Genomic DNA, 15,198 nt, shown 5'->3' with positions numbered 1-15,198 from the left:
CCCCCCCCTCGTCACACATCGTCACAAATGTCTGACCCCCCCCCCCCCCCGTGCGTGACGTCATTTATGGACGGCCCCTTAGGCACCTGGTTGGCAAGTGGATGCCAGCCGCGTGGCAGTTCTCCTCGATTAGCATGGTTGGCTGTGTACGGTGCCAAAACAGTTCAGCACAGGTACACTCTACTATGCCACACACTACACGATACACTACTATACACTACTCTGCACACTACAGTCCAAACGACACTACACTCTGCACTTCTATACGCTACACTAAACCCTACTATACACAATACGCTACACACTACGCTACACACTACATATATACACTAATATACACTACACTATACCTTACAATATACACTACACTGAACACGACTATACACTACACTAAACCCTACAATACAGACTATGCTACACACTAAACACTACTATAAACTGCACTATACACGAGGCTACACACTACACGATACACTACAATACACACTATATGCTACTATACACTACACCCTACAATACACACTTATGCCAAACACTACACTATACACTCCTATACAATACAATATACACTAGGCTACACACTACACTGTATAGTGTTGTACACTACAGTACCGTATAGTGTAGAATTAAGGTAAATGGAATTCATCTTGATTTTGGGGGAAAAGTGTTTTGGACGAGTACAGAAACAATTAATACCTGCATCTCACACACAAGCCACTCCATGCTGGTCTGATGTCTTACTATAGACCACCAAATAGCAAGATAATAAATTCACCTCTGGATAAAATTATACCACCCATTGCAAAAGGGGAACGAATAGATCATAGGCGACCTAAATTGGATTTGGCTAAACCAGTGGTTCTTAACCTTGTTGGAGGTACCCAACCCCACCAGTTTCATATGCGCATTCACCGAACCCCTCTTTAGTGAAAAATAAAATGTGATTTTTTTCAAATTCAAGACGTAGATATGTTTTTTACTGGTACACAAAATGAGCCGTGCATGAACATTACCTTGTTCAAAGAATAAAACCAACACAATGCATAAACTCACAACAAATTACATACCTGGAAATCAATGTGACTTCTGCTGTTGCCTTTGAGAGATCAGTTCAGATATGCGTGGCTTCACCTTGGCAAGTGCCACTCTCATGTCATTTTCACAGCAAAGTCTGTTCCTTTTCTTCGTTTTTATGTCCAGCATCCTCGAAAAGGATTGCTCACAAAGATATGTTGTAACAAATGGTATAAAAAAATCCAGGGCTTTCTTAGCAATAACTGGATACTTGTTCATTTGTCGACACCAAAACGTTGAGAGCGTTGTTGTTCTGAAGAGTTGCTGTTGAACCTGGCTCTGCTGAATTTCAATGATTTCGTCGAGGAATTCATCATTGACATCTGCTGTTTCAACAGCAAACGTGAACGGCTGTCTCACCCATGCTGGATATGACTCTCTTGTAGGGAAATATCCGTCGAGAGACTTTGCAAGCTCATCTAAGTGCGTGGCAATTGTTTGCTTCAGTTCCGTGGATACAGAAATATCTCCGATTCCAGACACATCTTCGATCTTACTTGCACAGTCGTCCAGAAGCGGGAAGTTTGCGAAGTTATTGTTCTCTGTTCGTCGTTTCCATAGCGGTAGCTTTTTTTGAAAAGCCTTCAGGTGTTCTTCCGCTTCCATGATATTGACTCCACCACCCTGCATCTGCTGATTGAGATGATTGAGAGCTGCGAATATATCAGCCATGTACGCTAAAATGAGAATGAACTCAGGATTTTTGGAGCAATCTGCATGGCAGTGTTGGTGCTCTTGCAAAAACAGGGCTAATTCCACACGCATGGCAAAAACACGATTCAGCACCTGTCCCCGGGATAACCACCGAATATTAGAATGGAGCAGAAGTACCTCAAATTCAGAGCCCATTTCTTTACACAGCTCACTGAAGATGCGGTGCCTCAGAGCACTTTTTCGCACATAGTTCACACATTCCACCACAGTTTTTAATACTTCTGTCATTTTTGGAGGTAAGGTTTTTGTTGCCAACGCATGCCTGTGCAGAATACAATGCGTCACAATGATGTGTGGTGCATCGGCCTTTACTAGCGCACCAAAACCAGACTTTCTTCCCAGCATGACTGGAGCTCCGTACGTACAAACTGCAGAAACCATATCCCATGAAAGATTGCTGTCTCTGAAGAAGTCATCCACAAGCTTCTTCACATCGGCTGCCTTCGTTGTTGTTGTAAGAGGCTTACAAAATAAAAACTCTTCTTTTATCATGTCGTCTTTCACATAGCGTACAAAAACAGCAAGCTGGCTTAGATCAGAAACGTCTGTGGTTTCGTCGAGTTGAAGGCTGAATTTTGCCGGGCTTGAAATCAGATCCGCGACTACTTGAGCCAAGATGTCTTTACTCATGTCTTCTATTCTGTCACTGACGGTGTCATTTGAAAGGGGAATTTGGGATAATTTACCTTCGGCCGCTGTTCCGAGTATCAGATTCGCCATCTTTAATGCAGCTGGTTTCACAAGTGTTTCACCAATGGTGTGTGGCTTGCCCTGCTTTGCGATCAGGTAAGCAACTTCGTACGATGCTGTCAGGATCGGTTTGTTAACAGGTACAAATCCAAGAGCAGGCAGAGTGGCCCTTTCATCGAATCTGGCTCTCTTCACCCTGAATTCAGCAAGTGTTGTGTTCTTGTATTCCCCGTCTCCATGCAGCTTCAAGAAGTGTTCCTTTAGTTTTGCCGGTGCAAGACTAGAGTTGCTCAACTTGGCGTTGCAAATCATGCAGATAGGACGCTCACTCCCATCACGTTCCGTGATACATGAGAATCCATGTTGTACATATTTGTCCGACCACTTTCTTCTTTTGCCTGACATAGTTAGTATGGATAAAATATTAAAGAAATCACACGACGTACGACAACAACAGTCACACGTTGACTACTGAGTACGCACTAAATTCCCCGCAGCGCTGATTGGCCAAGCAGTGTAGCATGATCATCTGCAGCCAGTGATGGCCAAGCGGGCCGTGTGTGTCATCACAAATTTACACAATAATTCAAGTGTGTCCGGACCTCCGTGGCGGGGGCTCTGCCGAACCCCTGAGATCGACTCACCGAACCCCTGGGGTTCGATCGAACCCAGGTTAAGAACCACTGGGCTAAACCTACCACATGATGTGTTAAACTTTACAACCAGTGCAATCTAAATCAACTGATTATTTTAAACACTCAACCCAATATTAAACTGTGAAACTAAACTATTTATTTTATTTTACTAGGTAAGGCTCACTGAGCTATGGTAGCTCTTTTTCAGAAGCGACCTGCCCACAAATGATAGCTCAACGAAGTGGCTTATGTGGAAATGTGTAGCGACATCGTTGAGCGCTTTACGTGATTGCCACGACTTGTAGCCTGTAGTAACGGCCTCGAGTCAACAGGGGGCAGAATGGAGTACAATGGCGATGAGTTAGGCCCTTGGTCTAACACTCTAACGTAAACCCCACGGCAGCTCGGGACCAGCGGTACAAACTTCCAGACCCCATGAAGGGGGCTGGAGGATAACGTCACTCCCTAGGCCCCTTCAGACGGTTCCAAAAGGGGGGAGTGGCTAGGGGCGGAGTGAGCCAGAGACCAGTATAAAAGACGGTCCCCTGAACGGGACCGGGAGTCATCGTTACCTGAAGACTCAAGAGCCAATTCTAGATTTGAAGCTTTCGTGACTACAAGCCCTTCCCGTAGAGGTTATCAATTCTAGATTAAAAGCTTTAGTGACTGCAAGGATCCATAATCTTTGGTTCTATTCGGTAAAGTCATGTAGGTAAACAATAAAAGAACAAAAATTACGTTTCGGCCACAACAAAAGTGGCCTTCATCAGGTGAAGGGACCAAAGATTATGGATCCTTGCAGTCACGAAAGCTTCAAATCTAGAATTGATAACCTCTACGGCAGGGGTCGGGAACCTTTTTGACTAAGAGAGCCATGAAAGCAAAAAATTTGGAAATTTATTTCAGTGAGAGCCATATAATATATTTTAAAAGTGAATTCAACTAAATGTCAGTATAATAAGCCTCTGAATTTATTCTTTTAAATAATGTTGTTATAACACTCACCATTAATGCGACTTCTGGTGCTGCATGGATTTGCTGATGTCTTTGTAGTCGGGTTGGTACTTGGTGAGGTTAAGCTTCATGCAAGCGTTGAGGCTTTCATCCGTTAAACGTGATCGTAGGTTGGACTTGATGTTTTTAAGATGTGAGAATGACTGCTCACATGCATACGTAGATCCAAACATGGTCAATACAGCAATACTCACACGCTGCAGTGTGTGGTATGTGACAGGAAGCGCGTTCCAAGTTTTGAGAATCAGCTGGTCTTCGGGTTGGAGTTTTTTCATTTCTGTCCACATGTGCTTGCTCGCCAACTCCGCTTTCTGTCGTGTGATTCTTTCCAAATCTTCATTCAGTGACTTGAACTTATTCACCCACATGTCTGAGGCCTTCAGGTCAGCCACTTCTGCTTCAAAATCTCTGACGGAGACACCAGGGATGTAATTCAGGTTGGCTGTGTTCAGTGAACACTCGTTTGGATGGGTGATGAACTTAAAAAGACGAGTGTGCTCACGAAATTCTCCAAAGCGTGCTTTGAAGGACTGTAGGAGACTGGATGTGCAGCCAGCTAGCTGGTGGAGATCAAGGTTTTGAATGGGCTCACTTGCTGTGCATGCATCTTTAAATTGGCTCAGTTTTTCAAAATGTAGTAAACGACCTGTTTCAATATCCGTGATGAAAAGCTCCAGCTTGTTTTCAAAAGCAAATACAGCTTGTTGAAGGGATAACACTGTATTTCCAATGCCTTGCATTTTCACGTTGAGCTGGTTCAGATGTTCAGTCAGATCTACGAGATAGTAAAACTTGAGGAGCCACTCGGTGTCGGCTAGCTCAGGATGCCCGACGCCTTTCATTTCAAGGAAAGTCCGGATTTCGTTCAGGCAAGCCGCAAAACGGCTAAGCACCTTCCCTCTTGACAACCAACGCACATTGCTGTGCAAAAGCAGACCAGGATAGTTATTTACAACTTCATCCAGCAGTGTTTTAAACTGGCGATCATTTAAGGCTCGGGCAACAATAAAGTTGATCACACGAATGACCAGCGACATCACTTCGCCAAACTGCCTGTCACACATCTGAGCACAAAGTGCCTCCTGGTGTATAATGCAATGGAAACTTAGGATGGGTCTATTTTCATGTTCACGGAGAAGCGCCACAAATCCTTTGTTTTTCCCCACCATACACGGAGAACCATCAGCACACACTGAGAGAAGTTTATCCATAGGTAGACTTTTTTCTTGAGCAAACTCCATGAAAGACTTGAATAAATCCTCACCTCTTGTGGACCCTTTTAATGGCAGAACAGCAAGACTTTCTTCGCGCAGTGTGTCACCAACAGCATATCTTGCAATCACGCTGAACTGCGACAAATGGCTCACGTCTGTTGACTCATCCAAAGCCAGAGAAAAGAACGGCGCTGCATTTATGTCCTTCACTTGCGTTTCCTCCACTTTGTTTGCCATCACGATGGTACGATCATGAACAGTTCTTGCCGACAGAGGCATGTCTTGTATCCGTTTGATTATCTTGTCTTTGTTCGGAAGATCATCAAAAAGTTCATTGGCTACATCCAGCATGAACGTTTTAGCATACTCGCCATCTGTGAATGGTTTTCCGTTCCTCACTATTGCTAAAGAACCAGCAAAGCTAGCCGAATTATAGTCACCTTGCCGGGTCCATACGCGGAGTTGCTGCTGGCTAGCTTGCACCCTGCTCAGAAGCTCTTGGCACGCTTTCTTTCTGCTGTCTCCCGCAGGGTATTTTGATGCAAAGGTAGCGTGGCGCGTGTCGAAGTGCCGCTTTACATTCGACCGTTTCAATGATGTAATTTTGTCATTGCAAATTAGACACACCGCAGAACCCGCTCTCTCTACAAAGGCGAATTCTTCGGTCCATTCGTCCTGAAATGTACGATACTCGTCGTCTTTTTTTCTTTTCGCCATCTTCTTCGTCGAAGGGTTAGCTTTGAGCTAATGACCGAGCAGACGCAGTCTCAGACTGATTCAAAAGGGGGCGTTTACCTGTTTTACCCAGCAACGGCAAACGTAGGCCAGTATCATCCAATTAAAATAATGGACAATTGCTCCTGCAGCCCTGAACAGGACATGCGCAGTGAAAAATCGATGGATGGATTAAAACAAGTGAGAATATTTTGTTTTATCTGCGAGCCATATGCAATCATCAAAAGAGCCACATCTGGCTCGCGAGCCATAGGTTCCCGACCCCTGCTCTACGGGGAGGGCTTTCACCTATCTGTTAGAGCTTTCAACAGACAACGGGACAAGAAGTCACAGCTCATCGAGACGCTGACCTTCCTCAAAAGATGCCGCGACCACAAGCTTAAATGACGCGACCTGGGCTTGACTGTCTTCATTCCAACGCTGTCCTCGTGACAGTACGGTCCCTTCACCTGATGAAGGCCACTTGTGTTGTGGCCGAAACGTCGTGATTTTTGTTTTATTTTTTACCTACGTGACTCAAGAGCCACCTTGGAGCTGCCACCTTGAAGACCCGAAGCGAAGAGCCCAAAGGGCAGAACCCGAACCCCTGGCTAAGGTCGGGTCAAAGCTTAACCAGCGAAGAGGTTAGAGCGTAACCAGTGTTCGGGCAGGCTATCCCGGAGGGAATTACCTCCCTAGGTATCGGGTGGAAGTGTCCGTATGCCTTTGTGTTATTGTAATGTTTAAATAAACGTGCTGCCTCCAGAAGAGTGAAGTCCTCTCACGTTTGAACCCACTACAAATGTATAGCAGCCAAATACTCTAAACGCGTGTTGATACTAAATGTGGAGGGAAGATCGAAGAACCTGGAGAAAAATCCACACAACCACGGGGAGAGAGAGACTCAAATTCCAAAAATACAGCAGCTGGCAGAGTCGGGATCAAACCCACGACGTCCTCTATACCAGGCGAGGTAGTTAACATATTGCTACCATGGCGAGATAAGATACAAGTTGGTAAAAAAAGTTAATGATCAGCATGGTCCTGTAAAATAATTAACCAGATATATTACATTTATTTGGGAGGTTTTAATTATGTCTTCCAACATCTACAGTGCTGCGAGAAAGGTTGGGAACCCCTTAGGATTTCACATATTTTACATACTTCAAACCTAAAATGTTATTAGATCTAAATCTAAGCCCTAATAATAGATAACGATCACATGATTAAACAAATGACACGAAAACATCATGTTCTTTCAACATTTATTCATCCTCAAATGATCCTACATTGAACCATATAAAAAATACGTGAATATTTATATTCAGTAACTGGTGACACCCCCTTGAGCATCAATGACTCCAACTAAGTGTCAGTCAGTCTCTCACTTTGGATTTGAGGAATATCGGCCCATTCCTCCTTATAGAACTCCTTCAACTTGGTGACATTTGAGGGTTGCCTTGCATGGACAGCTCGCTTCAGGTCCTGCCACAACATTTCGATGGGGTTTAGGTCCAGACTTTGACTAGGCCATTGTAAAACGTGGAATCTTCTTCTTTTGCAGCCATTATTTTGTATATTTGCTTGTATGTTTAGGATCATGGTCTTGCTGAAAGACCCACTTTTGGTTCAGGTTCAGCTTTAGTGGACGGATAGCCTGACATCCTCCTCCAGAACCTTCTCATACAATGCAGAGTTTATGGTTGTGTCAATGATGGAAAGCTGTACAGATCATGAGGCAGCAAAGCATCCCCAAACCATCACATCACCACCACGATGCTTGATGAGGTTCTTCTGTTCAAAAGTGGTGTTTCGTTTTTTCCAAACAACGTTTGTCATTGAATCCAAAATGTTCTACCTTTAACGCTTCTGTCCAGAGAACATTGTTCCAGAAGTCTTGTAGATCATCTATGTGCACTTTGCCGAACTTCAGACGGGCAGCAATGTCATTTTTGGAGAGTAGTGGCTTTCTCCTTGCTGTTCTTCCATGAACACCATTCTTGTTCAGTCTGTTTCTGATAGTTGAGTCATGAACAGTCACGTTAACCAAGGCGAGAGTGGCCTGCAGATCCTTGGATGTTTTTCTGAGGTTATTTGTGACTTCTTTGATGATTTTCTGGTTTGTTTATGGAGAGATTTTTGTTATAGTGACTGTGGTCTTGAACTTTCTCCATTTGTAGACTATCTGTCTATCAGTGGATTCAAATCCACCAAAAATGGTTTTGTAACGATTTCCGGACTGATGAGCATCAATAACTATTTTTCTGGGGTTCTCAGAAATGTCTTATGATCATGGCATGACCTGTTTCTACACACCTCTGTGGTGAAGACCAAACTGACAAAGTTTTTTATCTTTATATAGGATGCGGCCTCCCAAACTCATCCCTGAAAATCTAACTAATTATTTAAACACCTGATTCAAATTCTTGCCTTAATTGAGCTAATGCAATCAGGGGTTCATTTGCTTTTTGAAATACCTTGAATCTTACTTACTCATTGTTTTTTTAATTCAAACATCATTTTGCTTCAAAAGACATGGAATTGGTGAATATAAACCCTATTAGATATTTAAGAAAATACCAGTTTTGATTCAAGAAGCCTATTATGGATGTTTATCCGGGTCCTCCGGTTTTTTCCATCCACATTTTAAAACATGCGTTTAGAGTATTTGGCTGCTATAAATATCCTCATGACAATACGCTATTTCGTTAAGCAGTTATTTGTGGCCAGGTCGGTTCTGAAAATGAAACTAATAGCTCATTGGGCTTTAGCTAGTAAGATAAAAAATAGTTGTGTTATTTGTATATATTTTTTTAGTGATTTGATTACCTTTCCTATACTTTGCTCGCCAGTTACGGTCAGGCCTGTGCCTACCCTATCACTACACCAACCCCTAACACTACCCCTACCCATAGGGGCGCCAAGATAGCAAGGTAATGTTAATTATATTGCCTGGTATACAGGAGGTCGTGAGTTCTATCCCGACCTTGATGCCCGTTGTTTATTTGGCATTTGCGTCTCTCTCTCTTCTTCCGTGGTCACGTGGATTATTCTCTGGGTCCTGTACATTTTCACACGACATTGATATCAGCCACTTCGTTGAGCTATCATTTGTGGTAGTCAGGGTGATTCTGAAAAATAGCTGCACAGCTCAGTGGGCCTTACCTCGTAAAATAATAATGGTTTAGTTTTCATTTGGCTGCTGCTATAAATTTCCACACGATAAGCCACTTTATTGAGCCATCATTTGTGATGGCCAGGTAGCTTCTGACCAAAGAGCTACATTGCTCAGTGGGGCCCTACTACTGAACTATAATCTATAGCAGTGGTTCTTAACAATTACTGCAGCCTTGCACTCCTTTGGTTCTCAATCGTAAAAAAAACATGTATAATGTTAATGAATACATAGGATTGATTAAACAAAATAGTTGTACTTCCGTGCCCATGCTTAATTTGTCTTTCAATAATTTACCTTCTAAAATAATATAGCCATATGCTCTATAGTTTTATATTAAATAACTATACGTGTCGGCCATCAACCTTCCTCCCCCTCCCATTCTAGATTCCTATGACGAGCGCCGCCTCTGCCAGCGCCTTTTTCCGCAGGTGGTGCTCCAGGCAGTGCACCGCCACGTGGTCGACGGCCGTGTCCACCTTGTTGGCGAAGAGATGGTGCTGGCGCAGCACCCACGCCAGGTCGCCAGCGCCATACACGCAGACGTCCCTGACATGGGTGCCTCGGCAGGGCGGATAGGCCGCCCCGCCGCCGGCCACATCACCCTCGAAGGCGGACCACTTGACTAGGCGCGCCAGCGCCGCCGCGTCCGTCACGTCGTGTATCCGGTGCGCGGGCGTTGAGCCGGGCACGCCGGGCATCCGCTGGAGGGTCGCCCACAGGTGCTCGTCGGGGCTGTAGGTATCCCCTGCCCACTCGATGAGAGCCCGCGCTGCCGGGTCACTCAGCACGTGCTCCACGAAGGCGCGCGTCACCACCACATATGCGCTGCCCGTGAACATGGGTGTGGGGATGGGCGGCGGGCGCTTGGTTAGGCCCGTCGAGCGGATCTCGTTGCCCGCCACTTTGTAGCTGAGGGTCCAGCGCGCCCTCTTGCCCCTGGGCATGCGCACTGTCTCCAGACTGTTGCGGCCATTGAGGGTGCGCAGCGCCCGCACCATCTCGAGGTTCGTCTTGATGGGGAAGTCACGGCCGCACAGGTTGATGAAGTACCTCCATGGAACACGCTCCGCCATGGCCACCTGCAGCCAAAGTGAGCACGTTATGGCGTTGTTGTTGCACTATAATGCCATCGTGTTTGTTCGTATGTCCAGTTGCCTGTTTGGACTGAGAGTCGTAAGTTCAACCTCAGCGCAATAGATGGCGGTGGTGGCATCTACATCTGCATGACATGACGAACCAGTGGCATCTACTTCTACAAAACATGAAGAACCAGTGGCATATAAATTAACAGATTATTATATTTTTGAAGCCATTCCCCATGTTTAGTGTTCATGCCATACAACATGTTTGGAATCGACAGGAGTAAAGTTAGGTTTACAAACAAATCGACTTACGAACAGACCTCTGGAACCTTACTCATTCGAAGCATAAGAAGTTTAAATGAGTGTAATTTTTCAGAGATACAGCGTGGTATTTGATGATAATCTATATTTAACATAATTTTTCTTCATATTTTTTCTTTTTATTTTGCGATTATGATTTGCTAGAATTTTTTTATTTATCTTGTCTGTTATTGTTTATTATTGATTTATTTTACTGTTTTTTGTTGCATTTGTTGGAGAAGCAGTGTTGTTTTTGTTGATGAAACCCGATTTAAGAGCTTCTTGGCTCACACGCTACTTCAAAATGAACTGAAAATGATAAATTTCGTTTTAAAGCTTTCGTGACTGCAAGGATTCATCTTCTTTGGTTCTTTCGGTAAAGGCACGTAGAATGAGAATAAAATAATAAATTAATATAAAATAACACAATAAAATTCTCACGACGTTTCGGCCACAACACAAGTGGCCTTCATCAGGTGAAGGGACGAGACTGTCAAGAGGACATCGCCGGAGCGAACACAGCCAAGCTCAGACCACGACCTTTAAGCTGTGTGAGAAGAAACAGAGCGCCTTAACAAAGGAATTAGCATAAAAATTAGCATTTAATTGGTGGACTTAGCATGATGAACGGTGTAGAGGGGGTGAATATGTGCAGACCGGCGAGGGGGGGAGGGGGAGTTTACATATTGATGGTGTGAAAAGAGAATTTAAGCTGCTGCGAAAGTTTGGGATACCACTACTTGAAAAAATATACTGTACCATTGAAAATTAGTTTAATGTTTGGTTCAGATAATTTAGCATTAAAATAGCTGCGTGATTAGCTTGTGACTGGTCACAGAAATGGCTATGTTAAAGTCAAAGCCTACACATCCACAGAGGCACCTTGTACAAATCAAACAGGAGAATTTAGCATTGAAATAACTGAGTGATTAGCTTGTGACTGGTCATAGAAATAGCTATGTTAAAGTCAAAGCCTACACATCCACAGAGGCACCTAGTACAAATCAAACAGGATAATTTAGCATTGAAATAGCTGAGTGATTAGCTTGTGACTGGTCACAGAAATGGCTATGTTAAAGTCCGCCAATTAAATGCTAATTGTTATGCTAATTCCTTTGTCAAGGTGCTCTGTTTCTTCTCACACAGTTTAAAGGTCGCGGTCTGAGCTTGGCTGTGTTCGCTCCGGCGCTGTCCTCTAGACAGTCTCGTCCCTTCACCTGATGAAGGCCACTTGTGTTGTGGCCGAAACGTCGTGAGAATTGTATTGTGTTATTTTATTTTATTAATTTATTTTTTTATTCTCATTCTCGTGACTTTACCGAAAGAACCAAAAAAGATGAAAATTATAACTGAACATCGCGAAGATTAAAACGTTTCCAGTCGCCATGGATTACCACTAATACTCGCATTTCTTGAGAGCCTCTACAATGATGAAAGTAGCACCCATGAGGCGCCTCAGCAGTGGAGGTGAGAAAAGGTGGTACCAATTTACTCGACCCCTTTGTTGGACCAGGGCCGAACCCAGGCTTCTCTGCAGCTCCTGACGAAGGACACAGGAGGAGCTGGTGTTTGATCACCCCGTCCGAAACGTGCTTATCAATTTGTGTTTGTTTAACACGTAGTCGTTTGCGACTAATACTATCTACAATGGGGGTTTTTGGGGTTAGATCGCGTTAATAGAAATGTGTCGGGAAACCCACCGCCACCCGACACAGCCAATAAGTAAGGGGTTTGTTACTTAAACAAAACACATTTAAAATCAATGTCACGTGTTTAGAGTATTTGGCTGCTATAAATTTCTACATGATGATAAGCCACTTCGTTTAGCTATCATTTGTGATAGCCAGGTCGCTTCTGAAAAATAATTAAATAGTTCAGTGCCCCTCCTGTATACCAGGCAAGGAAGTTAACATCCCCTAGCCACCGTGATACTATACAACAGGTGTAAGGGTAGGGATCGAACCCACGACCCTCCTGTATACGAGGCGAGGTAGTTAACATCTCCTTGCCACCGTGGGGTGCATATGCCAATAAGCCGCGTGTATATTATAATATTTGTAGCGTTATTCTTTACTTCCCCTCTTCCCTTTATTATCTCCCCCCCCAATTCCCTCTTCACCCACGTAATGGTCCCGGGTTCACGTTAAAACAATGCACGAATATTTCCTAGCCATCGTGGAGCGTATGCCTCATCGCTTCAGGCATGGATCTGGCCTTTAAAAAAAAAAAATTTCCACCGACTCCACGCACTCTCTCGCCATTACGCACCAGCTCGCTCATGCAGTTGAGGTCGGCCTGCACTCTCGACCACGAGGCGTAGACGACTCTCTCCAGGTGTGCCGCCACGAACACGTTGGGGAAGCAGGCGGCGAGGGCGCGCGCCGCCTCCAGGTAGGCGCGGGGGGACTTGGCGTCCACGTGGAGGCAGTAGAGGTTCTGCGGGGCGTAGACGGCACGCAGCAGCCTCTCCAGCATGTCCACGCGGTGGTGGGCGACCACGGAGTAGGCGATGGGGAAGGCCTCCTCCTCGCGGCTCAGCGGCACCAGCACGTACCTGCGCGCGCGCCTGAACGCGTCGCAGTCGCGCGTCATCGCGAGCAGCTCCGCCTCGCCAAGCCCATGGTGGCCGCGACTCTTCGCCGTCTTGGCCACGAGCTCGGCCGCGGCGGCGATGGCCACCTCGTCGCCCTCGACGATGGCGGCGCAGTTGAAACGCCGGGAGGTCGAGGTCGACATCTCGACGTCGCTAATCTCTAAGCCTAACGACGGGGAGTAGCGAGGCGGTGGCGGCGGTGATGACTCCTGCATGATGATGGTGTAGAGGCCGACCGCGGTGGACGTGAGCGTGCACATGCAGATGAGTCGGAAGCGCTTCCTGTTGGCGAGCACCATATTTTACTTCTCTTTTCCTCCCTCGAGCACGCGTCGTTGCTGGGCCCAGAACGCTTGGCAGGTTTCAAAGTTTTGTTTTTTAAGTGAGTGTAAAGTCTCACAACTTAGCCAACCTTGCAAATCGGAGATAAGGTGTAGTGTATGGTATAGTGTATAGTAATGTGTATAGTATATAGTTGTGTAGTGTATAGTGTACTGTATAGTAGTGCAGTGTGTAGTGACTAGTTTATTGTATGTGTGTTGAACTTATTTCGCAACGTACGTAGCCAACCGTGCTAATCGGAGGTGCCGAGGGGAAAGGACAACAAAATAAACACAATAACAGCAAGCAATTCCCCGAAGAAATTAATTTGTCAATTTGGATGATGATTTAAACCTTTACACCATAGCTCCCAGTAGCTTCCTAATGTCGGAAGGAAGAGCGCTCCAGACGGCCGCAGAAGCGCATCCGAAAGCGCCGCACGATGTGGTGACCGTCTTTGTTCGACGGCGAGCCAAAAGTATAGCATATGATGTTTTAGTAGAGTATAGTGTAGCATATAGCAGTGTAGTGTATAGTGTAGCGTGTAGTGTCTAGTAGTGTAATGTATAGTTGCGTAGTGTGTAGTAGTGTATAGGGTGGCGTTCTATACCGGCCACAGTAGCAGCGCAGTGTCTTAAAGCGCCGCGTGATGCCGCGTTGATGCACAAAGCAGCCGAGGCGATCCCCACTGCCCCTTCACACTACACGCACTCTGGGTGCCTGAGCAGTCCGCTTGTCACGGAGACAAAACTTCTTCGCCTCGGAGCTCCTGCCAACGCGGGGTGGTGACGCGGGGCGTGTGGGGGTAGTAGAGACGAATAGCACAGCAGTGGAAACCCCTCGCAGACGCAAACCTCGCTTCTGCTTATAACGGCGGAGGCCCTTGACGCTTGCGGACGCGCCTCTGATAACCCCCTTCAGGGGACAACCCCGGGTGTGAGGTGGGTGCCGTGCTAGGGTGGGGTGGGGGGATTAAGGATGCTCAGTGGACCGAGGCACATGCCGGGAGGGGGGGAGGGGAGCGCTCATGACATTAACTCAACCTCCCCTCCGCATCCCACCCATCGCCCCGTCCCCACCCCGCCACAATCCACTCCAACAATCACAGCTAACCAAGCAGCAGCGGTGTGGGTCACGCGAAACAATGGCACGTCCGGGGTCGTCCAGCCTGTAAACGAATTTTCAACCTTCGTCTAAAGTACAAAGGGGTAAAAAAAAAAGACGTCACCCATTGGGGTCCTTTCATAACGTTCATCACCCTGACGTGTTGGTGGTGGTGGTGGTGAGAGTGGGGATGGTGGGGATTATACCTCGGATCGCTTTGTCATCGTACACACGTCTCGTAAATACTGCAACAACAAAAAAAGACGTGATTGTGGGTTAATGTCAGTTATCTTAATCTGGCGTGACGTGAATTGACTTGACGTGGTCCGAATGCAAGCACGATTATCAAGCGTGCGTCACTTTTACATTTACACAATAATATGTTCACAGTTGAGGATGTGTCTGGCTCAGTGGTGAGCGTACTGTGCTAAGAAGCTGGTGACCTCGGAGTTGTTAACTCCCTCGCCTGTTATGCAGGAGGTCGTGGGTTCGACCCAGACCTTGCTGTCTGTTGTATCGTATCACGGTGGCTCGGAGATATTAACTCCCTCGCCTGGTACGCAGG

The 15,198-nt window shown here is 45.8% G+C and overlaps 1 protein-coding gene across 1 annotated transcript; it reads right to left on the bottom strand.

Annotated features, from left to right (window-relative positions):
- Positions 1–6,632: 6,632 nt before the first annotated feature.
- LOC116957641 (beta-1,3-galactosyl-O-glycosyl-glycoprotein beta-1,6-N-acetylglucosaminyltransferase-like) lies at positions 6,633–14,491 on the bottom strand. Its single transcript, XM_032979910.2, has 2 exons — positions 12,884–14,491; positions 6,633–10,312 (listed from the first exon to the last, which is right to left on the bottom strand). Exons 1-2 carry the CDS (start codon positions 13,505–13,507, stop codon positions 9,614–9,616), a joined length of 1,323 nt encoding a protein of 440 aa, XP_032835801.2. The 5' UTR covers positions 13,508–14,491; the 3' UTR covers positions 6,633–9,613.
- Between the last annotated feature and the right edge of the window lie 707 nt (positions 14,492–15,198).

The sequence above is a fragment of the Petromyzon marinus genome, chromosome 79, assembly GCF_048934315.1.
Source record: "Petromyzon marinus isolate PM22_M1 ecotype Great Lakes invasive population chromosome 79, UKy_Petmar_22M1.pri1.0, whole genome shotgun sequence".
NCBI classification, from domain to species: Eukaryota; Metazoa; Chordata; class Hyperoartia; order Petromyzontiformes; family Petromyzontidae; genus Petromyzon; species Petromyzon marinus.
Note: the sequence above shows the minus strand (reverse complement) of the source record. Positions and strands in the feature narration are given on the sequence as shown.